This window comes from Nerophis ophidion, linkage group LG15 (genome assembly GCF_033978795.1).
Source record: "Nerophis ophidion isolate RoL-2023_Sa linkage group LG15, RoL_Noph_v1.0, whole genome shotgun sequence".
In the NCBI taxonomy this organism is placed as follows: domain Eukaryota; kingdom Metazoa; phylum Chordata; class Actinopteri; order Syngnathiformes; family Syngnathidae; genus Nerophis; species Nerophis ophidion.
Window position 1 is genome coordinate 49,124,314 of NC_084625.1, and position 26,844 is coordinate 49,151,157.

General features: G+C 39.3%; 1 protein-coding gene across 1 annotated transcript in view; it reads right to left on the reverse strand.

Annotated features, from left to right (window-relative positions):
• The window catches only part of rnpc3 (RNA-binding region (RNP1, RRM) containing 3), a 38,718-nt gene extending 35,027 nt beyond the window's left edge, over positions 1-3,691 (reverse strand). The window contains exons 1-2 of the mRNA XM_061922422.1: positions 3,600-3,691; positions 902-1,058 (exon numbers count right to left, since the gene is read on the reverse strand). Coding sequence (XP_061778406.1) covers positions 902-1,054 — 153 coding nt within the window. The 5' untranslated portion in view covers positions 1,055-1,058; positions 3,600-3,691. The remainder of the gene's footprint in view (positions 1-901; positions 1,059-3,599) is intronic.
• Positions 3,692-26,844: the final 23,153 nt, after the last annotated feature.

Sequence of the window (26,844 nt, forward strand, 5' to 3'; positions counted from 1 at the left end):
CGCAGTGGTTCTCAACCTTTTTTCAGTGATGTACCCCCTGTGAACATTTTTTTTAAATCAAGTACCCCCTAATCAGAGCAAAGCATTTTTGGTTGAAAAAAAGAGATAAAGAAGTAAAATACAGCACTATGTCATCAGTTTCTGATTTATTAAATTGTATAAAAGTGCAAAATATTGGCCATTTCTAGTGGTCTTTCTTGAACTATAAGGAAAAAAAGATATAAAAAGACCTAAAAACTTGTTGAAAAATAAACAAGTGATTCAATTATAAATAAAGATTTCTACACATAGAAGTAATCAACTTAAAGTGCCTTCTTTAGGGATTGTAATAGAGATCCATCTGGATTCATGAACTTAATTCTAAACATTTTACAAAAAAAAGAAATCTTTAACAATATTTATGGAACATGTCCACATAAAAATCTACCTGTCAGTACTGAATATTGCATTGTTGCATTTCTTTTCACAGTTTATGATTTTACATTCATATTTTGTTGAATTATTATTCAATAAATATATTTATACAGGATTTTTGAATTGCTATTTTTAGAATATTTTTTAAAAATCTCTCGTACCCCTTGGCATACCTTCAAGTACCCCCATTTGAGAACCACTGGTCTAGCGGAGGTGTGGCTTCAAGCGGGAAGATGTTGAACAGACAACCGTAATTTGTCAAGTATGCGGCAAAAGCGTTGCTACAAAAAGTAGCATTACTGCTAATATGTTGCATCATTTGAAAAGTCACCCGCTAGACAATGAAGAGTGCTTGAAACTCCGCATGTCAACATCGCCGTTCGGTGCCACACCAACAAAATGCCGAGGCAACCATTTCCACATCAACACCGTATGAAAAAAAAAAAAAAAGTAAACTAAAGAAAGAAAGGGATACGTTTAATCCTACCATACGGCCAAAGTTGGAGAAGACTCTGACGGACTCCGCTCCAAAGTACTTGAGCAGATCCTCCTTTTCATCCTCAGTCAACTCGGCTGGCAGATGGTGGACCAACAGAGTCTTGCTGCCTCTTTTCCTGGCTGCTTCCTCACACGTCTCCATTTGTCTGCAGGGCTTTTATTTCAAACTTTTATTAGCAGATTGCACAGTACGGTACATATTCCGTACAATTGACCACTAAATGGTTTGAGTTTATTTGGAACATGCATGCATACATAATAATGCATCACAATTTCCAGATTCTCTTCTAAACATGTTCAAAAAGGAGTAGGAAGAAATAGAGCTTACTTAATTCTACCCCTTTTCTTTTACATAACAGTTGCTAAAACTTTTGTTCACTTCCTGTTGTCAGTTCATTCACAATATATTCCATAAGTAATCACAATAAAACTAAATAATACCCGGTGAAGTAAGTTACATTTAATATAGTGATATGAAAAAGACTATTTTGAAAATGATTGGATGGATTAAATAAATTCAGAATGTTTGTCTTGGTTCTTCTTCTTTGTACTTTGTAAACACGTTAAGTTTGAAGAGTTTCTTGAAGTGGATCATATTAGTACATTTCTTTGCTTAATCCATCCCATCATTTAATTCCACATACTGATATCCACTATGGATTGGACTCACACTATTATGTTAGATCCACTATGGACTGGAATCACACTATTATGTTAGATCCACTATGGACTGGACTCTCACTATTATGTTAGATCCACTATGGACTGAACTCTCACTATTTTGTTAGATCCACTATGGACTGGACTCTCACTATTATTTTAGATCCACTATGGGCTGGACTCTCGCATTATTATGTTAGATCCACTATGGACTGGACTCTTACAATATTATGTTAGATCCACTATGGACTGGACTCTCACAATATTATGTTAGATCCACTATGGACTGGACTCTCACTGTTATGTTAAATCGACTATGAACTGGACTCCCACTATTATGTTAGATCCACTATGGACTGGACTCTCACTATTATGTTGGATCCACTATGGACTGGATTTACACTATTATGTTATATCCACTATGGACTGGACTCTCACTATTTTGTTAGATCCACTATGGACTGGACTCTCACTATTTATTATTTTAGATACACTATGGGCTGGACTCTCACATTATTATGCTAGATCTACTATGGACTGGACTCTCACTATTAATTTGAATCGACTATGAACTGGACTCCCACTATTACGTTAGATCCACTATGGACTGGACTCTCACTATTATGTTGGATCCACTATGGACTGGAATTACACTATTATGTTGGATCCACTATGGACTGGACTCTCACACTATTATGTTAGATCCACTATGGACTGGACTCTCACACTATTATGTTAGATCCACTATGGACTGGACTCTCACTATGATGTTAAATCGACTATGAACTGGACTCCCACTATTATGTTGGATCCACTATGGACTGGACTCTCACTATTATGTTAGATCCACTATGGACTGGACTCACACTATTATGTTAGATCCAGTATGGACTGGACTCACACTATTATGTTAGATCCAGTATGGACTGGACTCTCACTATGATGTTAAATCGACTGAACTGGACTCCCACTATTATGTTGGATCCACTATGGACTGGACTCTCACACTATTATGTTAGATCCACTATGGACTGGACTCTCACACTATTATGTAAGATCCACTATGGACTAGACTCTCACACTATTATGTTAGATACACTATAGACTGGACTCTCACATTATTATGTTAGATCCACTATGGTCTGGACTCTCACTATTATGTTAGATCCACTATGGACTGGACTCTCACTATTAGATCCACTATGGACTGGACACTCACTATCCATAGTGGATCTAACATAATATTGTGAGAGTCCAGTCCATAGTGGTTCTAACATAATAGTGAGTGCAGTCCATAGTGGATCAACATAATAGTGTGAGAGTCCAGTCCATAGTGGATCTAACATAATACTGAGAGTCCAGTCCATAGTGGATCTAACATAATAGTGGGACTAAAGTCCATAGTGGAATCTTACTATTATGTTAGATCTAATATGGACTGAACTTTCACAATATTATGCTAACACTCGGCGTCCATTTCATCCGGTCTCCCCTAGAGGGGTGGGGGGTGGGGGGAGGGGGGTCACCCACATCTGCGGTCCTCTCCAAGGTTTCTCATAGTCATTCACATTGACATCTCACTGGGTCGTGAGTTTTTCCTTGCCTTTTTGTGGGCCCTGAACTGAGGATGTCGTCGTGGCTTGTGCAGCCCTTTGAGACACTCGTGATTTAGGACTATATAAGTGAACATTGTTTTAATTCATGGTAAAGGAAAGCAGCTTCACTCAACAAGACAATAACTACAACAAAATAAAAACGACTGCATTGTTACTCACCACTATCAGAGAGGGTAGTTTTATCTGTAAAAGACCACTAAATATGAGTTATTTAATACCGTATAATATTAAAGCAACAGCAAAAAGTGACCCTCATTTAGCTTCATGCTAATGTGAAACTACGTTCACAAACACGAGTTGCCTCGACTTTTTGATCGTTTATACTGTATTTCCTTCATTTATGCCACTTCCGACGCATGTTGGCACCTGAATGACATCTTTAACAGAAAAGAAAAGTGCACAAAAGCTCACCTTTCGTTGGACGATAGCTTCGTATGTTCGCAAAAAATGCTAGGAGGAACTCAACTTCCGGCTTCTTCTTCTTCTTCTTCTTCTTCTTCGTGCGCTGAGTGGAAATGTACGCGGTCGCCTCCTTTGTTTAATTAAAAAAAACATATTTATATATATATATAAACATATATATATATATATATATATATATATATATATATATATATATATATATATATATATATATATATATATATATATACATATATATATATATATATATATATATATATATATGTATATATATATATATATATATATATATATATATATATATATGTATATATATGTATATATATATATATATATATATATATATATAAGTATATATAAACACACACACACACACACACACAGAGTGGTTGAAATACACTTGTGTAAATAGAATAGAATAGAAAAGAAAGTACTTTATTGATCCCTGGGGGAAATTCAGCACCACAGTTTGCTCACAATCGACAATAAACAATTGGGTATTTTTTACATGTGAATAATATAAATACAGTCTATTATACAGCATTATTCACATGTGAATAACACAAATACAGTCAATTTTACAGCATTATTAACATATGAATAACATGAATACGATCTATTATACAGCATTTTTTACATGCCAATAAAATAAATACTGTCTATTATACAGCATTATTCAAATTTGAAAAATATAAATACAGTCTATTATACAGCATTATTCACATGTGAATAACATAAATACAGTCTATTATACAGCATTATTCACAAGTTAATACCATAAATACCGTCTATATTATACAGCATTATTAACATATATATAACATAAATACAGTCTATTATACAGCATTATTCGTATGTGAATAACTTAAATACAGTCTATTATACAACATTATTCACATGTGAATAATATAAATACAGCATTTTTCCCAAGTGAATAATATGAAATACAGTCTATTATACAGCATTATTCACATGTGAATAATATAAATAGAGTCTATTATACAGCATTATTCACATGTGAATAATATAAATACAGTTATTATTCACATGTGAATAATATAAATACAGCATTTTTCACAAGTGAATAATATAAAATACAGTCTATTATACAGCATTATTCACATGTGAATAATATAAATACAGTTATTATTCACATGTGAATAATATAAATACAGCATTATTCACATGTGAATAATATTAATACAGCCAATTATACAGCATCATTAACATTTTGAAAATATAAATACAGTCTATTACACAGCATCATTCACAAGTGAATAATATGAATACAGTCAACTATACATCATTATTCACATTTGAATGATATGAATACAGTCTATTATACAGCAGTATTCACATGTGAATAACTTAAATACAGTCTATTATACAACATTATTCACATGTGAATAATATATATACAGCATTTTTCACAAGTGAATAATATAAAATACGGTCTATTATACAGCGTTATTCACATGTGAATAACATAAATACAGTCTATTATACAGCATTATTCACATGTGAAATGTATAAATACAGTCTGTTACACAGCATTATTCACATGTGAATAAGTAGTATCTATCTATCCATCCATCTATGTGAATAATATAAACACATCATACATTTACAGTACATGTACAGTCAAAAGGAACATATGCATTATACAGTCTGATGGCTGTCGGTACGAAGGACATAAATAAGGAAATAAATAACATGCACACCTGAATGTTTGTTTAAAAAACGTCTTTATCACTCGAGCATATAAATTCCAAGTAAATGTTTATTTGGCATAACAATCACTGTTAATGCAAATCATATATGCAGCTCAAATAAGGATAGGATTATATGAACTTGTATTAATAGTACAGGTAGTAAACCTAAACCACAATGCAAAGGGTTAAAAGTCATTTTAATACTTTTCGTTATAATTGTTCCAGGGGGAAAAAAAACATTTCAAGCACTTTAATGTTGTCTTTGAACCAGCAGGTGTCAACCTTAGCCCATGAAAAATCAGCTGCGGCAGAAGCGAGGCTATGTCAAGTTAATATATTCACAGTAAATACTAAATAATATGCAGCCCCGGGGAAAATGATATTTTTAGTAGTTTTTTTTTATTTTAACAACAATGGCAGAGAAAACAGACATGACAAAAAACTATTGTCATTTCAAATCGCAACTGTTTGACTCTAAGAAACACTAAAATAAATCCAAAAACTGTATTCTAATGGTCTTGTTAGGGACCATTTTCTTTCATGTCCACCACAGATTTAAAATTGGATTGAGATCTGGACTATTTGCCAGCCATGACTTTGACCTTATGGGTTTTTCTTCAAGGAAAGTCTTCAGGTTTTGCTCTGATGCATTATCATCTTTGAAAACAATGTCATCATCCCCCAAAATCCTTTAGATTGATGGAATAAGAACATTATCTAAAACGTCTGTGTAAACCTCTGAATGTATTGAAGATGTAGATCAGACCTGGGCAAATTAAGGAGATTTGTACAAAAAAAAGTTCTAAAGCCTTGTGCTATATCAGATTGTATGTGTTTTTTGTTTTATTTTTACCCTTTGCAATCATATTTGGCTGTTTGTTGCAATTTTGTCCCGCTTCGGCCTGATTGTAAAATATGTGGCTGGAGAGGGCATGTGACCTTCACATGTTGTCAATATTCAGTGTTTTATCTTTCGTAGTTAATATTGTGAATCCCACATTGATGTACATTGTGGGTGTCTCATTCAGTAAAGAAAAAAAAATTCCATTCCGTTTTTTTAGGCGGTCTGTGATAACGTTTTTTTTTTAGCATTCAATCGGACATTATTGTGAGGTTTTGTATTAGTGACACATTTTTTTTCTCTAGATTTGGCCCCCGAGTCAAAATAATTGCCCAGGCCTGATGTAGATGGTAGATGGATTATGCTCGCATAGCGCTTTTGTACGTGCGAATAATTAGTCTATTATACAGAATTATTCACATGTGAATAACATAAATACAGTCTATTATACAGCATTATTCACATGTAAATAATATAAATACAGTCTATTATACAGCATTATTCACATATAAATAATATAAATACAGTCTATTATATAGCATTATTCACATGTAAATAATATAAATAGTCTATTATACAGGTTTATTCACATGTGAATAATATAAATACAGTCTATTATACAGCATGTTTTACATATGAATAATATAGATAAAGTCTATTATAAAGCATTATTCACATGTGAATAATATAAATACAGTCTATTATACAGCATTATTTACATGTGAATAATATAGATACAGTCTATTATACAGCATTATTCACATGTAAATAACATAAATACAGTCTATTACACAGCATTATTCACATGTGAATATTATAAATACAGTCTGTTATATAGCATTATTCACATGTGAATAACATAAATGCAGTCTATTATACAGCATTATTCACATGTGAATAATATAGATACAGCATTATTCACATTTGAATGACATAAATACAGTCTATTACACAGCATTATTCACATGTGAATATTATAAATACAGTCTATTATATAGCATTATTCACATGTGAATAACATAAATGCAGTTTATTATACAGCATTATTCACACGTGAATATTATAAATACAGTCTATTATATAGCATTATTCACATGTGAATAACATAAATGCAGTTTATTATACAGCATTATTCACATGTGAATAATATAAATACAGTCTATTATACAGCATTATTCACATGTGAATATTACAAATACAGTCTGTTATATAGCATTATTCACATGTGAATAACATAAATGCAGTTCATTATACAGCATTATTCACATGTGAATAATATAAATACAGCATTAATCACATTTGAATGACATAAATACAGTCTATTATACAGCATTATTCACATGTGAATAATATAAATACAGTCTATTATACGCCATTTTTTACACGTGAATAACATAAATAGCGCTTTTCTACCCAGTGCCATTACCTGACCAGCAGACCCATGTCGTCAACGAGTGTGGAAACGTGCATGTTTTCTTCAGGCCGTCGTCTTCAAAAATCTCATTGGAACGGCATCAGACAAAAGTTCCGGCATCAGACCAAGGTTCCGGCATCATCACCTTTACCTAATGCAGAATCGCAATTTATCAATGAATATGACTTTCATTCATTCATTACTAATCCAATGTTGCTTTTCCTTACACCACTGTTACAGGTCATTGTGTTACCTATGCTGTGTTATATGTGTTTTTTGTTGCACCTTTGCACCAAATTTTGTGAAGCCATTCTCAAACAATGGCAATAAAAAGTATTCTGACCACTGGAACATTGTTTCTTCTGTTAGATGTCAATGACGGTTTTCGTTTCGCTTTTCTGTATTCAAACCCAATTTTAGGCGGTTTCTCACGGCTCGGTTAGAGACCGAAACGCCAGTTTCCGCCCATTTGTCCTTCATTTATATCATTCTGTTTTTGAGACTGGGGAAGTTTCCTCCTAGCAGGTTTGGTGGATCACGCACATCAGCTGGAGACGGTTGTTCGAGTTTGAGAAAGGTTTTATTTTTCCTCCGTATTCATACGACGCTCGACTTTTCAGACCTCCTCTGTGTCATGCCTCTCCCGCTCCCGGCCGCTCACTGTTAAAGACAACAGATGATTAGATCAACGCGTACCACCTGCGAAATCTAATCCCCTGCCAGCTGTGTCTCGCCGTCAGCACCGTAGACGGAGGTGGTGACCTTTATTCCTGCAAGGGCGCCGTCCACACCTCCCCCCACAGAGACATATTCCTTTAAGTTTTTTGTCTTGACGCTTTGATGTTTTCTTTAATCTACCAATATGCTTGCCTTTTATAACCGTACCATGTTGTTTGTACTTGGTCCGGGTTTTAGACACATCTGACAGCTCAACGTCTTTTACAACATTTTGCGACGCTTTACCTTTTTGAAGATCGGTAGGCTGTGAGGCATACCGAAGACTATAAAAATGGAAGCCACTACCTCCCTGCTTGGCACTCAGCATCAAGAATTGGAATCGGGGGTTAAAATCACCAAAATGGTTCGCGGGCGCGGCCACCGCTGCTGCTCACTGCTCCCCTCACCTCCCAGCAGGTGAGCAAGGGGATAGGTCAAATGCAGAGGACACATTTCCACACACCAAGGGCAATCATTGATACCTTCATTGACATCTCTCATTTTAGAGCCATGATACATGTCAATCAATGATTTGCGGGCGCAGCCAACGCTGCTGCTCACTGCTCCCCTCACCTCCCAGCAGGTGAGCAAGGGGATGGGTCAAATGCAGAGGACACATTTCCACACATCAAGGGTGTGTGTGGCAATCATTGGTACTTTAATTGACATCTCTCTTTTAAGAGCCATGATACATGTCAATCAATGATTTGCGGGCGCGGCCACCGCTGCTGCTCACTGCTCCCCTCACCTCCCAGCAGGTATGCAAGGGGATGGGTCGAATGCAGAGGACACATTTCCACACACCAAGGGCAATCATTGGTACTTTCATTGACATCTCTCGTTTTAGAGCCATGATACATGTCAATCAATGATTTGCGGGCGCGGCCACCGTTGCTGCTCACTGCTCCCCTCACCTCCCAGCGGGTGAGCAAGGGGATGGGTCAAATGCAGAGGACACATTTCGCCACACCTAGTGTGTGTGTTTGTTGGACAAGCTTTGGCAATTGGGGGTTAAATCACCAAAAATTATTCCAGGGCGCGGCCACCGCTGCTGCTCACTGCTCCCCTCACCTCCCACGGGGTGAATAATTTTGGTTGGAGCGGACATTTCAGCCCAGCACCACACACGACTAAATGTCGTCTCTTTTCATCGCATGATTACACAGTATTCTGGGCATCTGTGTTGCTGAATCTTTTGCAATTTGTTCAATCAATAATGGAGACGTCAAAGAAGAATGCTGTTGGTGGGAAGCGGTGTATTGCAGCTGCCTTTAGCACCGAAACACAGCCGGTGTTTCTTTGATTGTTGTGAAGCTTTAACACATGTCAAGCGAACATGTTTCTCTATGTCAACCAGGATGTTTTTGGATGGGAAAGTTGTGATATTAAGTCGGCTCTTACCGGAGACTTGAGTGGATTATGCGACATCCTCCTGCAGCTCAAAAATGCAGCTGTGATCTTGGCTCCTCGGCTTCTCTCTGAGACACTGGCGTTCACCGCAGCCATCCGACTTTCAGGTATTACTTTATAATCTCACTAAAACACTATTAACACAATAAGCAGATAAGGGATTTTCCAGAATTATCATGATACATGTGTCTGATTATATCTGAAATGCTCCTGGAGCCGTCCATTCATCCATCCAGTCATCTTCTTCCGCTTATCCGAGGTCGGGTCGCGGGGGCAACAGCCTAAGCAGGGAAACCCAGACTTCCCTCTCCCCAGCCACTTTGTCTAGCTCTTCCCGGGGGATCCCGAGGTGTTCCCAGGCCAGCCGGGAGACATAGTCTTCCCAACGTGTCCTGGGTCTTCCCTGTGGCCTCCTACCGGCTGGACGTGCCCAGGGAGGTGTTTGGGTGGCATCCTGACCAGATGCCCGAACCACCTCATCTCGCTCCTCTCCATGTGGAGGAGCAGCGGCTTTACTTTGAGTTCCATCCGGATGGCAGAGCTTCTCACCCTATCTCTGAGGGAGAGACCCAAACTCATTTGGGCCGCTTGAACCAATGATCTTGTCCTCTCGGTCATAACCCAAAGCTCATGACCATAGGTGAGGATGGGAACGTAGACCGACCGGTAAATTGAGAGCTTTGCTTTCCGGCTCAGCTCCTTCTTCACCGTCGCCTTTATTTCTTCTTCTAGTGCTTCACTCTAACTTTCCTCATCCACGAATCTTTCATCCTCGCTCAAATTAACGGGGAAATTGTCGCTTTCTCGGTCCGAATCGCTCTTGCTGCTGGTGGCCATGATTATAAACAATGTTCAGATGTGAGGAGCTCCACAACACGTGACGTCACCCGCACATCGTCTGCTACTTCCGGTACAGGCACGGCTTTTTTATTAGCGACCAAAAGTTGCGAACTTTATCTTCAATGTCCTCTTCAGCAAAAAATATGGCAATATCGCGAAATGATCAAGTTTGACACATAGAACGGACCTGCTATCCCCGTTTAAATAAGAAAATCTCATTTCTGTAGGCCTTTAACGTTGACTTTAACTTGAACTTCAATCGACATTTCTTGTTTCAGAGCCGTGATTCATGTCAATCCACACGGTGCAACAGCACTCCAAGGTGGGAACGCTCTTTTTTTAACTGCAGACTTATAAACAGACGCAGGTGTTAACGTTGCAAATTAAAAAATGAACAGGGCAATCATAGTTCCCACTCAGAGTTAAGTGATTATATAAATTTTTACACCAGGGGTCGGGAACCTTTTTGGCTGAGAGAGCCACGAAAGCCAAATATTTAAAAATGTATTTCCGTAAGAGCCATATAATATTTTTTTTAACACTGAACACAACTAAGCGCGTGCATTCTTAAGTAAGACCAACATTTCTAGAGTATAATAGGTCTCTTATTCTTTGTAATACAATTGTTATTCTGAAGCTAACTGTGGTGGGGGCCGTGGCCTGTGGGCCTGCAGCAAACCTGGGTGTCCCAGCACCAGCCTCAAAATCAGCGACAGGTGCGTAGAAGGCCCACCTGGGCCTTGTTATCTAATCATCTGTCGCTCTGTTATAAGCAGCAGCCTGGAGGAGAGACGGGGTTGGGGCTGGAGCAGGAGGGCGATCGAGAGAGAAAAATACAATTGCTGGAAAGCAACTGAGAGACTTATTGAAAAATAAAACAATAATGTAACCCTGAAAAGGGCTCTCATGTCGGTGCATGGTGGTCTGAAGAACAAACCCCACACTAACCAATAATAAATAAATTACTACTTACCATTAACGCAAGTTCGTGAACATAAAAAAGCATGAGAATGTTTTATATTTTGAACGTTGTTTTTAACACTGTGATTACAAGTGGAATTATTCCTTACTTATCCTGTTAAGGAACGTCAGTGTTACGCTTGTGTGGCATCGTAATGCCGGATTCGGTCCTCCGTGGATGCGTCAGCAAGAACACAGCAAAAAGGTAAGAACTAAGGGTTTTATTAAACAAAAGGAGCTATGAACAAAAACACTGATACAAATAGAAAAGGCAAATAAAAGCGCTAGCATGGAAAGCTAGGACAAACAAACCGAAGCACAAAGGCACACAAAAGGAAACACATAACAACTAGCGTGAAAGCTAGGAATAAAATAAAGCTTAGCATGAGAGCTAGCGAAAACGAGAGTGAGAGACAAGCCGTAAACAGATGTATGTGAACAAACTAAGATCCGACAATCAGTGAACAGAAAACGCTGGCTTATAAACAGGTGGTGATTAGTAAAGACAGGTGTGCTGGAAAAGAGAGTAGCAGCTGAAACTAATGAGTGACCATGGAAACGAACAAAACAGGAACTAAGTATGTCAAACCGCAGAGTGATATAAAAATGGAACAAAAACAACAATATGGTGATGATCCGACTATCGGATCACAACAGTATCCCCCACCCCAAAAGGGACGGATACCAGATGTCCAAAAAAAAAAAAAAAAAAAAAATTACTACAAAGAATGCAAAGAAAAACTAGAACCCCCTCCCCACATCAAGAAAATCCGCAGAAGAATGGAGGGCGGAGGGAGGGTCGCCAGGTCGCGTGTCCCCGAATCCACCGAGGAATAGCAATGTGGCCGAAAAAGTTTTGGCGGCCGACCTTGAAAAGGCCACATCAGTGGCCACCTTGCAGGATGAGGCGCACGGCGAGGCGGACGACCTCGCAGAGGCCACACCTGCGGCAGACACGGAGGAGGCTTGGCAGCAGCAGACGAAGGTGCGGGGGCTGCAGCCGAAGCAGGTGCAGAGGCCGGCGGAGGATCAGGCGCAGGCTTCAGCCGAGGATCAAAAATAACAATACGGTGATGATCCGACTATCGGATCACAACAGTCAGCTCAGATTTATCCAAGAGCCAGATGCAGTCATCAAAAGGGCCACATCTGGCTCTAGAGCCATAGGTTCCCTACCCCTGGTTTACACCCAGATTGATCCAAAAATGAAATTGTTATTTATTTTCTTGATTTATTTGAGTGTTTTGTTGTTTTTTTTAAGCCAGACATTTTTAATGACTGTAGTTGTTGTGTCATGTCCGTTATTTTCTTTTTTCTACAAAATCAAACAACTGGATTAACGTCCTCTAACACTGGTGATTATGCATTAAATATGTTAATAATGTTAAATAAATGATGTAACAATTATATGAATAGTTTAATGTAAAATGCCTTCATTTTGAGATAATGACTTTTCAAATTTAAGGAAAAAAACATGATTTTGACTGACACTGGCTCTGACTGAAGTTTGATTCCCGTGTGTCTCCCATGCAGCCTTCCGAGGGTCTTCGGCTTCTTTATAACATCTCTTCCCCTTCTCAAGATGCCTCCAAATTCCTGGCCAAATGAAGCTTTTTCTTTGACGGGCGACGCGAGGACATTCCTCATCGGGGGGACACAATGCCCCCTTTCACGGTGTGGCCTGGGTCTGACATTTCACAGGTGAGGGGAGGAACCGTGGACCCTGGATCCGCCTCCTCCTTACCCCCCCCTCTTTTTTTTTTTTTTTTTTGGGACGCAGAGGAGGCGGGAGTGATGCTGAAGGGGAGTGGGGATGTTTGGGAGAGAGAGGACACGTAGAAAACGATAAAACCGACCAAAAAAAATACACTATGTGGCCGAAAGTATTTGGCTACCCTTTTAAATGATGAGAATCAGGTGTTCTAATCACTTGGCCCGGCCACATGGTGCATACAAAATCAATCACTGTTTCTACAAACATTTGTGAAAGAATGGGCCGCTATCAGTGATTTCCAGCATGGACCTGTCATAGGATGCCACCTGTGCAACAAATCCAGTCGTGAAATTTCATATTCCAAAGTCAACTGTGGGCTTTATTATAAAAACATTGAAGATTTTGGGAACAACAGCAACTCAGCCAACAAGTCATAGGCCTGACAGAGAGGGGTCATCAGATGCTGAATCGCATATTGCAAAGAGGCCAGTTCCTACGGTGCTCCAAACGTCATGTGACCCTCCAATTAGCCCACGTGCAGTACGCAGAGAGCTTTGTGGAATGGGTTTCCATGGCCGTGCAGCTGTATCCAAGCCACCAGTCGAGAAATTTCATATTCCAAAGTCAACTGTCGGCTTTATTATAAGAACATGGAAGAGTTTGGGGAACAACAGCAACTCAGCCACCAAGTGGTAGGCCAGGTAAATTGACAGATAGGGGTCTGAAGCGCATAGTGCAAATGAGGTCGGTTGCTACGGCGATCCAAACGTCATCTGACCTTCCAATTAGCCCATGTGCAGTACGCAGAGAGCTTTGTGGAATTGGGTTTCCATGGCCGTGCAGCTGAATCTAAGCCATACATCACCAAGTCCAATGCAAAGAGTCGGATGCAGTGATCTAAAGCCATGGTCCCCAACCACCCGGTCCAGGTGTGACCATTTTCTACCGGGCCGCAAAGAAACATGAAATAATTTGGTACCACTTTAGTACGGGGAAGACTTAATTAAGAGTAATTTGGACACTAGGGGAACATATTTTAAGTAACAAACACTTAATTTAGAGTTATTTGGTCAGGGTTAAGGTTAGCGGGTTGGAGGGTTTGAGTTAGGGTTACTGGTTGTGATTTCAAGCGTGGACCTGTCATAGGTTTCCACCTGTGCAACAAATCCAGTCGTGAAATTTCATATTCCAAAGTCAACTGTGGGCTTTAGTATAAGAACATGGAAGATTTTGGGAACAACAGCAACTCAGCCACCAAGTGATAGGCCTGACAGAGAGGGGTCAGCAGATGCTGAATCGCATAGTGCAAAGAGGCCAGTTGCTACGGTGATCCAAACGTCATGTGACCTTTCAATTAGCCCACGTACAGTACGCAGAGAGCTTTGTGGAATTGGGTGTCCATGGCCGGGCAGCTGCATCTAAGCCACCAGTCGAGAAATTTCATATTCCAAAGTCAACTGTCGGCTTTATTATAAGAACATGGAAGAGTTTGGGGAACAACAGCAACTCAGCCACCAAGTGGTAGGCCAGGTTAACTGGCAGAGAGGGGTCTGAAGCGCATAGTGCAAAAGAGGCCAGTTGCTACAGTGCTCCAAACGTCATGTGACCCTCCAAATAGCCCACGTGCAGTATGCAGAGAGCTTTGTGGAATGGGTTTCCATGCCCGGGCGGCTGAATCTAAGCCATAAATCACCAAGTCCAATGCAAAAAGTTGGATGCAGTGGTCTAAAGCCATGGGCCCCAACCACCGGTCCAGGTGTGACCATTTTCTACTGGGCCGCAAAGAAACGTGAAATAATTTGGTAACACTTTAGTACGGGGAAGACTTAATTAAGAGTAATTTGGACACTAGGGTATTATTATAAGTAACAAACACTTAATTTAGAGCTATTTGGTGAGGTTTAGAGGGTTAGAGTTAGGGTTACTGGTTGTGATTTCCAGCGTGGACCTGTCATAGGTTTCCACCTGTGCAACAAATCCAGTCGTGAAATTTCATATTCCAAAGTCATCTGTGGGCTTTATTATAAGAACATGGAAGATTTTGGGAACAACAGCAACTCAGCCACCAAGTGATAGGCCTGACAGAGAGGGGTCAGCAGATGCTGAATCGCATAGTGCAAAGAGGCCAGTTGCTACGGTGATCCAAACGTCATGTGACCTTTCAATTAGCCCACGTGCAGTACACAGAGAGCTTTGTATAATGGGTTTCCATGGCCGGGCAGCTGCATCTAAGCCACCAGTCGAGAAATGTCATATTTCAAAATCAACTGTCGGCTTTATTATAAGAACATGGAAGAGTTTGGGGAACAACAGCAACTCAGCCACCAAGTGGTAGGCCAGGTAAATTGACAGAGAGGGGTCTGAAGCGCATAGTGCAAATGAGGTCGGTTGCTAAGGCGATCCAAACGTCATCTGACCTTCCAATTAACCCACGCGCAGTATGCAGAGAGCCTCACAGAATGGGTTTCCATGGCCAGGCAGCTGAATCTAAGCCATAAATCATCAAGTCCAATGTAAAGGGTCGGATGCAGTGGTCTAAAGCCATGGTCCCCAACCACCGGTCCGGGTGTCACCATTTGCTACCGGGCTGCAAAGAAACATGAATTAATTTGGTAACTTTTTAGTACGGGGAAGACTTAATTAAGAGTAATTTGGACACTAGGGGAACATATTTTAAGTAACAGAGACTTAATTTAGAGTTATTTGGTTAGGGTTAGAGTTACTGGTTATGATTTCCAGCGTGGGGCTGTCATAGGTTTCCACCTGTGCAACAAATCCAGTCGTGAAATTTCATATTCCAAAGTCAACTGTCGGCTTTATTACAAGAACATTGAAGAGTTTGGGGAACAACAGCAACTCAGCCACCAAGTGGTAGGCCAGGTTAACTGACAGAGAGGGGTCTGAAGCGCATAGTGCAAAAGAGGTCGGTTCCAACGTCATGTGACCTTCCAATTAGCCCACACACAGTACGCAGAGAGCTTCGCAGAATGGTTTTCCATGGCCAGGCAGCTGGATCTAAGCCATAAATCACCAAATCCAATGCAAAGAGTCGGATTTGGGTATTTCCAACAATCTACTAATAAAAGTTTCAATCAATCAACCTTTAAAGACCGTTCGAAGGCTTCGGAACTGACTTAGTTGTAACTGCAATGTTTGGTCGTACCTTGCCAGAACCAAGACCCGCAAACTATTGGAAATAAATCTCCCTATAAACTGTGCTGTAATACTTTATATTTGAAAAGACAAACATTGGATGTGTGTCGTCTTTCACGGGCTTGAAGACTCTCCTCCACAACAGGGTCCTACAGTCCAGCTCAAGCCCCGCCAGAGAGAAGGTCCACACTCAGACCGAAGCCTCCGAGCTCTTAAATGGACTCTTTCACTATTCGGAGCCATGAATGTTGGGTATTTTCAGAAGCCCCGGTCCCGGAATTCATCAGATCATCCGCAAATACTGAGCAGCTTGTTTGTCTCAGGAAGCCGCTTCGGTTTGCGGGTGTTTGAATATCTCCAGCCCTAGAATATGATTTTAAAAGCCACGTTTGTAAAGGGAAGGTACTGGAAGGCGGCCGGGGTCCCGTTCCCTTTCCTGCCTGCCGGTCTGTTTGACCCCGTGCATGCGAGTCTGTGTTTGACAAAGCCGACCTGTCAGATGGGTGTGGAATGCCAATAAGTGCTTTCTTGGGTCTGCAGTCTCCACTTTGCTCGCTCTCTGAACAGCTGGGATCCTCAAGTGCTAGCATGTGTGCGTGCAAAAAAAAGGCCCTCAAGACACGCTAATTGTTTGGGGAGTCTATTTACGTGAGGTGACGTCTCAGATCTTGATGCCCAAACTCTAGCCAGGCAGGGGAGTGGATTGAAAAATGAGGATTCAACTGTCAGAAAAACAGCATTTGATATAAGAACAAATATTGTCTTAAGTTTTGCTAAGTCAGAAAAAAACTATTGTCCAGATTCATTGGAATCAATCAGAGTTCCATGATCAGCCAGAGGATAAGAAGACGTAGACGTTTTCTGCCATTTTCAGGTTTTGTAAGGATTCCTGATGAGGTTTTGAGACTTATCTTACAACTCCAGGACTAGTATTACTCTGTTGAAGCAAGACTATTTAAACAAAATTTTTTGGGTAAGGGTCCCCCCCGCCCCCCTCCCCCTTACGACATTTTAGGGAAAAAAGTTTGGAAAAAAATAATAATGTTGTGTCATGTACGGGTTTTGTCAGGACTTTTAGAGACATTTTGAGACATTTTGGCGATTTAAAAAAAAATGTATATAAATTTTCTGGCATTTTCGGGTTTTGTCGGGACTCCTGGTGAAGTTTTGAGACGCCTCCGACAACTACAGGACCAGTATTGTGCTGTTGAAGCAAGACTATTTAAAAAATGTTTTTGGGTAAGGGTCTCCTCCCCCCCCCTTACGACATTTTAGCGAAAAAAGTTTTGAAAAAAATTATAATTTTCTGCCATGTTCGGGTTTTGTCAGGACTTTTAGTGAGGTTTTGAGACATCTCCAACATTTAAAGGACCAGTATTGTGCTGTTGAAGCAAGACTATTTAAAAAATGTTTTGGGTAAGGGTCTCTCCCCCCCCCCCGCCCCCACTACGACATTTTAGCAAAAACATTTTTGAAAAAAAAAATAATTTTCTGCCATGTTCGGGTTTTGTCAGGACTTTTAGTGAGGTTCTGAGACATCTCCAACAATCAAAGGACCAGTCTTGTGCTGTTGAACAAGACAATTTGTTTTATTTTTGGGTCAGTGTCCCCCCTTATGACATTTTGGCGATTTAAAAAAAAATGTATATACATTTTCTGGCATTTTCGGGACTACTGGTGAAGTTTTGAGACGCCTCCGACAACTACAGGACCAGTATTGTGCTGTTGAAGCAAGACTATTTAAAAAAAATTTGGGGTAAGGGTGTCCCCCCGCCCCACCCTTACGACATTTTAGCAAAAAAAGTTTTGAAAAAAAAAAAAAATTTCTGCCATGTTCGGGTTTTGTCAGGACTTTTAGTGAGGTTTTGAGACATCTCCAACAATTAAAGGACCAGTCTTGTGCTGTTGAACAAGACAATTTGTTTTATTTTTGGGTCAGTGTCCCCCCTTATGACATTTTGGCGATTTAAAAAAAAATGTATATACATTTTCTGGCATTTTCGGGACTACTGGTGAAGTTTTGAGACGCCTCCGACAACTACAGGACCAGTATTGTGCTGTTGAAGCAAGACTATTTAAAAAAAATTTGGGGTAAGGGTGTCCCCCCGCCCCACCCTTACGACATTTTAGCAAAAAAAGTTTTGAAAAAAAAAAAAAATTTCTGCCATGTTCGGGTTTTGTCAGGACTTTTAGTGACATTTTGAGACATCTCCAACAGTATTGTGCTGTTGAACAAGACAATTTGTTTTATTTTTGGGTCAGTGTACCCCCTTATGACATTTTGGCGATTTAAAAAAAAATGTGTATAAATTTTCTGGCATTTTCGGGTTTTGTCGGGACTCCTGGTGAAGTTTTGAGACGCCTCCGACAACTACAGGACCAGTATTGTGCTGTTGAAGCAAGACTATTTAAAAAATGTTTTGGGTAAGGGTCCCCCCCCCCTACGACATTTTAGCGAAAAAAGTTTTGAAAAAAATAATAATTTTCTGCCATGTTCGGGTTTTGTCAGGACTTCTAGTGAGGTTTTGAGACATCTCCAACAATTAAAGGACCAGTATTGTGCTGTTGAAGCAAGACAATTTGGTTTTTTTTTGGGTCAGTGTCACCCCTTATGACATTTTGGCGATTAAAAAAAAAATGTTTATATAAAATTTCGGGCATTTTCGGGCTTTGTCAGGACTTTTAGTGAGGCTTTGAGACATCTCCAACAATTAAAGGACCAGTATTGTGCTGTTGAACAAGACAATTTGGTTTTTTTTTGGGTCAGTGTCACCCCTTATGACATTTTGGCGATTAAAAAAAAAATGTTTATATAAAATTTCGGGCATTTTCGGGCTTTGTCAGGACTTTTAGTGAGGTTTTGAGACATCTCCAACAATTAAAGGACCAGCATTGTGCTGTTGAACAAGACAATTTGTTTTATTTTTGGGTCAGTGTCCCCCCTTATGACATTTTGGCGATTTAAAAAAGAAAATGTATATACATCTTCTGGCATTTTCGGGACTACTGGTGAAGTTTTGAGACGCCTCCGACAACTACAGGACCAGTATTATTCTGTTGAAGCAAAACTATTTAAAACAATTTTTGGGTAAGGGTGTCCCCCACCCCCTTACGACATTTTAGCGAAAAAAGTTCTGAAAAAAAAAATACTTTTCTGCCATGTTCGGGTTTTGTCAGGACTTTTAGTGACATTTTGAGACATCACCAACAGTATTGTGCTGTTGAACAAGACCATTTGTTTTATTTTTGGGTCAGTGTCCCCCCTTATGACATTTTGGCGATTTAAAAAAAAAATGTGCACACATTTTTTGGCTTTTTCAGGTTTTGTCGGGACTCCTGGTGAAGTTCTGAGACACCTCCGACAACTACAGGACCAGTATTGTGCTGTTGAAGCAAGACTATTTAAAAACATTTTTGGGTAAGGGTCCTTCCCCCCCCTTACGACATTTTAGCGAAAAAAGTTTTGAAAAAAATAATAATTTTCTGCCATGTTCGGGTTTTTTCGGGACTTTTAGTGAGGTTTTGAGACATCTCCAACAATTAAAGGACCAGTATTGTGCTGTTGAACAAGACAATTTGTTTTATTTTTGGGTCAGTGTCCCCCCTTATGACATTTTGGCGATTTAAAAAAAAAATATATATAAATTTTCTGGCATTTTCGGGACTTCTGGTGAAGTTTTGAGACGCCTCCAACAACTACAGGACCAGTATTGTGCTGTTGAAGCAAAACTATTTAAAAACATTTTGGGGTGAGGGTCTCCCCCCCACCCCCCTTACGACATTTTAGCGAAAAAAGTTTTGGAAAAAATAATAATTTCCTGCCATGTTCGGGTTTTGTCAGGACTTTTAGTGAGGTTTTGAGATATCTCCAACAATTAAAGGACCAGTATTGTGCTGTTGAACAAGACAATTTGTTTTATTTTTGGGTCAGTTTCCCCCCTTATGACATTTTGGCGATTTAAAAAAAAAATGTGTATACATTTTTTGGCATTTTCGGGTTTTGTCGGGACTCCTGGTGAAGTTTTCAGACGCCTCCGACAACTACAGGACCAGTATTGTGCTGTTGAAGCAAGACTATTTAAAAAATGTTTTGGGTAAGGGTCCCCCCCCCCTACGACATTTTAGCGAAAAAAGTTTTGAAAAAAATAATAATTTTCTGCCATGTTCGGGTTTTGTCAGGACTTCTAGTGAGGTTTTGAGACATCTCCAACAATTAAAGGACCAGTATTGTGCTGTTGAAGCAAGACTATTTAAAAAATGTTTTGGGTAAGGGTCCCCCCCCGGCCCCCCCTACGACATTTTAGCGAAAAATTTTTGGGAAAAAATAACAATTTTCTGCCATGTTCGGGTTTTGTCAGGACTTTTAGTGAGGTTTTGAGAAATCTCCAACAATTAAAGGACCAGTATTGTGCTGTTGAACAAGACAATTTGTTTTATTTTTGGGTCAGTGTCCCCCCTTATGACATTTTGGCGATTTAAAAAAAATATATATATAAATTTTCTGGCATTTTCGGGACTTCTGGTGAAGTTTTGAGACGCCTCCAACAACTACAGGACCAGTATTGTGCTGTTGAAGCAAAACTATTTAAAAACATTTTGGGGTGAGGGTCTCCCCCCCACCCCCCTTACGACATTTTAGCGAAAAAAGTTTTGGAAAAAATAATAATTTCCTGCCATGTTCGGGTTTTGTCAGGACTTTTAGTGAGGTTTTGAGATATCTCCAACAATTAAAGGACCAGTATTGTGCTGTTGAACAAGACAATTTGTTTTATTTTTGGGTCAGTTTCCCCCCTTATGACATTTTGGCGATTTAAAAAAAAAATGTGTATACATTTTTTGGCATTTTCGGGTTTTGTCGGGACTCCTGGTGAAGTTTTCAGACGCCTCCGACAACTACAGGACCAGTATTGTGCTGTTGAAGCAAGACTATTTAAAAAATGTTTTGGGTAAGGGTCCCCCCCCCCTACGACATTTTAGCGAAAAAAGTTTTGAAAAAAATAATAATTTTCTGCCATGTTCGGGTTTTGTCAGGACTTCTAGTGAGGTTTTGAGACATCTCCAACAATTAAAGGACCAGTATTGTGCTGTTGAAGCAAGACTATTTAAAAAATGTTTTGGGTAAGGGTCCCCCCCCGGCCCCCCCTACGACATTTTAGCGAAAAATTTTTGGGAAAAAATAACAATTTTCTGCCATGTTCGGGTTTTGTCAGGACTTTTAGTGAGGTTTTGAGAAATCTCCAACAATTAAAGGACCAGTATTGTGCTGTTGAACAAGATAATTTGTTTTATTTTTGGGTCAGTGTCCCCCCTTATGACACTTTGGCGATTTAAAAAAAAAAAATTATATAAATTTTCTGGCATTTTCGGGACTACTGGTGAAGTTTTGAGACACCTCTGACAACTACAGGACCAGAATTATTCTGTTGAAGCAAGACTATTTAAAAAAATTTTGGGGTAGCGAACAAAGTTTTGAAAAAAAAAAAAATTCTCTGCCATGTTCGGGTTTTGTCAGGACTTTTAGTGACATTTTGAGACATCTCCAACAGTATTATGCTGTTGAACAAGACAATTTGTTTTATTTTTGGGTCAGTGTACCCCCTTATGACATTTTGGCGATTTAAAAAACAAAATGTGTATACATTTTTTGGCATTTTCAGGTTTTGTCGGGACTCCTGGTGAAGTTTTCAGACACCTCTGACAACTACAGGACCAATATTGTGCTTTTGAAGCGAGACTATATAAAAAAATTTTTGGGTAAGGGTCTCCCCCCCCCTCACGACATTTTGTCGAAAAAAGTTTTGAAAAAAATAATAATTTTCTGACATGTTCGGGTTTTGTCGGGACTTTTAGTGAGGTTTTGAGACATCTCCAACCATTAAAGGACCAGTATTGTGCTGTTGAACAAGACAATTTGTTTTATTTTTGGGTCAGTGTCCCCACTTATGACATTTTGGCGATTAAAATTTTTTTTAGTATATAAGATTTCGGGCATTTTCGGGCTTTGTCAGGACTTTTAGTGAGGTTTTGAGACATCTCCAACAATTAAACGACCAGTATTGTGCTGTTGAACAAGACAATTTGTTTTATTTTTGGGTCATTGTCCCCCCTTATGACATTTTGGCGATTAAAAAATTTTTTAGTGTATAACATTTCGGGCATTTTCGGGCTTTGTCAGGGCTTTTAGTGAGGTTTTGAGACATCTCCAACAATTAAAACCAGCATTGTGGTGTTGAACAAGACAATTTGTTTTATTTTTGGGTCAGTGTCCCCACTTATGACATTTTGGCGATTAAAAAATGTTTTAGTATATAAGACTTCGGGCATTTTCGGGATTTGTCAGGGCTTTTAATGAGGTTTTGAGACATCTCCAAATATTAAAGGACCAGCATTGTGCTGTTGAACAAGACAATTTGTTTTATTTTTGGGTCAGTGTCCCCCCTTATGACATTTTGGCGATTAAAAAAAAAATTTTAATATAAAATTTCGGGCATTTTTGGGCTTTGTCAGGACTTTTAGTGAGATTTTGAGACATCTCCAACAATCAAAGGACCAGCATTGTGCTGTTGAACAAGACAATTTGTTTTATTTTTGGGTCAGTGTCCCCACTTATGACATTTTGGCGATTAAACATTTTTTTAGTATATAAAATTTCGGGCATTTTCGGGCTTTGTCAGGGCTTTTAGTGAGGTTTTGAGCCATATCCAACAATTAAAGGACCAGTATTGTGCTGTTGAACAAGACAATTTGTTTTATTTTTGGGTAAGGGTCCCCACTTATGACATTTTGGCGATTAAACATTTTTTTAGTATATAAAATTTCGGGCATTTTCGGGCTTTGCCAGGGCTTTTAGTGAGGTTTTGAGACATCTCCAACAATTAAAGGAGCAGCATTGTGCTGCTGAACAAGACAATTTGTTTTATTTTTGGGTCAGTGTACCCCCTTATGACATTTTGGCGATTTAAAAAAAAAAATGTATACAAATTTTCTGGCATTTTCGGGACTACTGGTGAAGTTTTGAGACGCCTCTGAAAACTACAGGACCAGTATTATTCTGTTGAAGCAAAACTATTTAAAACATTTTTGGGGTAGCGTAAAAAAGTTTTGAAAAAAAAAAAATTTCTGCCATGTTCGGGTTTTGTCAGGACTTTTAGTGACATTTTGAGACATCTCCAACACTATTGTGCTGTTGAACAAGACAATTTGTTTTATTTTTGGGTCAGTGTCCCCCCTTATGACATTTTGGCGATTTAAAAAAAAATGTGTATACATTTTTTGGCATTTTCAGGTTTTGTCGGGACTCCTGGTGAAGTTTTGAGACGCCTCCGACAACTACAGGACCAGTATTGTGCTGTTGAAGCAAGACTATTTAAAAAATGTTTTGGGTAAGGGTCCCCCCCCCCCTATGACATTTTAGCGAAACAAAGTTTTGAAAAATATACATTTTCTGCCATTTTTGGGTTTTATCTGGACTTCTGATGAGGTTTTGAGAAGTCTCCTACAACTACAGGACCAGTATAGTGGTCCTGAATCAAGACAGTTTTTTAGAATTTGGGGTAATTTTGACGAGATTTTAGCAAATAATGTTTTGAAAAATATACATTTTCTTCCATGTTCGGGTTTTGTCAGGACTTCTAGTGAGGTTTTGAGACATCTCCAACATTTAAAGGACCAGTATTGTGCTGTTGAACAAGACAACTTGTTTTATTTTTGGGTCAGTGTCCCCCCTTATGACATTTTGGCGATTAAAATTTTTTTTTAAAAATAAAATTTATGCCATTTTCGGGTTTTGTCGGGACTCCTGGTGAAGTTTTGAGACGCCTCTGACAACTACAGGACCAGTATTGTGCTGTTGAGGCAAAAATATTTTAAAAATTTTTGGGAAAGGGTCTTTCCCCACCCTTACGACATTTTATCGAAAAAAAGTTTTGAAGAAATATAAATTTTCTGCAATTTTCAGGTTTTGTCGAAACACCAGATGAGGTTTTGGGACGTCTCCTACAACTTCATGACCATTTTTTTGCTGTTGAAGCAAGACCATGTTTAAAATCTTTGCCGAAGTGTCCCCCATTACATTTTAGCGCAACAAAGTTTTGAAAAATTTAAATTTTCCGCCATTTTTGAAGATTTTTAAGTCTTTTTGTGTTTTCGTTTGGTTTTGGACTCATCCGGTTCCGGTTTGTGCACCTCTCGGTTTGTTTCCATAGTTGCTCATTATTTTCACCTGCCGCTTGCTCCTGACGCGCACCTGCTTTTGTGATTGCTATCATTATTTAGCCTGCCTTCTCCCGTCAATCCGTCTCGCTTCCTAATTTGTCTTCGCACAACAAGTGACGACATTTTGTTTCCATGCTCGCTTCCACGCTAGGCTATTTTGTTTTCTAGCTCTCATGCTAGCTCTTTTAGTTTTGCCTCAGTCTGATTTATATTTTAAATATATAATTTTTCCCACCTGCACGCTGTGTCCGAAGCCCGTCTGCATTCCTGGGAGAACGAAACCCGCCTCACCATGCGACCGACTCGTCACACAGACATTTATTAAACGTCGTCAAAAAGCATGTTGTTTTTCAACGTCAAATTTGAGTTGCTCAATGCCAGGACCTAATTCAACAAGTTCTCAACATTATTTCAAAACTTTATTTACGAAAAAAAGTAAATTCAATTACTTATAATGAGGTAACTAACTGGATTACTTTTTGGAAGTAACTTGTAACTATAGCTCATCACCTTATTTAAAGGTAGATGGCCAACACTGCAGATTGTTGTGAAAATTGATACTTCCTGGACTACTTTATTTGTTTCTAGAACACACGGTTGTTGCTGTTGACGTAAACCAATGCCAGATACAAGCCAGACTATATAAAACTCCACGGCACTACCTATGCGGAGGTTTCCTACCACTAAAACCTCATCTGGCCCACAGATGTTCCGTATCCACCATGATTATTTAAGCCTAATTACCTTTATCATCTATTCTTTATAGCACATGTACAAGTTTGCCTTGCATTCTTCTTCCAGACGGAATCAATGACTCAGAAACACTGCAGGGATTAAAAGCCTGATGACACACCAAAAAAAAAAAAAAGTGAATTGTCAGTAGGCTTCAGGTCAGATTTAGGTTGAACTTGAGAGAAACCACGCGTGTGCTCACCTGTCAAATTGAATGGAATCAAGTTGTGGTGCAGGACTTGATCACTTGTGTTCACATTTACCCGTTTTTTTTTTTGTCGAACAATACCTAAATTACAAATCAATTTAATGATCTCATGTGATGACGCAGGTGTGTCCTGGTAATGAACGAGGTAGGAAGATTGATATAAATATGATAGTAGGATGACAAGATCAACTGCATTTATTTTGGGTTTTGCACAATCATCCGTGCTTACGCTTACAATTATTTTTGTATTTGTTTATTGTTTACAAACTGGCTGAATAGGTTATTGGACAAAGGGGGTTAAAAAGGGGAGGGGAATTTCAATAAAACCCAATAGTAGTGTGACAGTTGCTCGCTGTCGTGCGGGTTGAATGGACCACCAAGGAAGGACATCTTGCTTGAGCAGGTTTGACTCTTGTTTATTTTGCAATAAACCCCAGTGTAGGTCAGGTCACTTTTCAGCGCCTTCCTCCACTGCTCGTTCGCCGGTCGCTTTTCAGCCGCCGTCGTCGTCTGCTCTCTGTCGCTCATGCTCTTCACGCTCTCCTCCTCCTTTTCTGCCTCGTTCTCTCCTCCTTCTCCCCTTTTATACGCCGAGAAGAGATACGTTAATTGTATACCGGTGTGCGAGCCACGCACCTGATCTCGTTGTCTCCGCCTCCTCGCCGCCATCTTGGGCCGGGCTCCAGCGTTCCCTGCCGCTCCACAAGTAGTTTTTGCTTTTATCTATATTATCGCACAACTTTAGTATGCTTAAAGTCCGTTGCTATAGTTCAGGGGTCGGGAACTTTTTTTGGCCGAGAGAGCGCTGAAAGCCAAATATTTTAAAAATGTATTTCCGTGAGAGCCATATCACATTTTTAACACTGAATACAACTGTCAGGTTCAAACGTTGATGGCATCTATTAAACAGACAAGAAGCAAGGAATTAAACAGCGACAGGATTCAATTTAGCTCAATGAGGAGAAACCCGTAGACCTGTGCCCTTGAATTCTATGCCTCCTCTTTAATTTGGACTTTCCCTGATTACAAAAACTAAATGCATGCATTTTTAAGTAAGACCAACATTTTTAGAGTATAATAAGTCTCTTATTCTTTTTAATAACTTTGTTATTCTGAAACTAACCAATAATAAATAAAAATACTTTTTACCACTAATGCGATTTCTTGAACAGTTGCGGTAGAAACGGATGGATGGATTAAATTTATATTTTTAACGTTATTTTTAACACTGTGATTACCAGCGGAATTATTCATTACTTATCGTGTTAAGCAACGTCATCTAAGATTTATCTGCATGCCAGACGCAATCTTTAAAAGA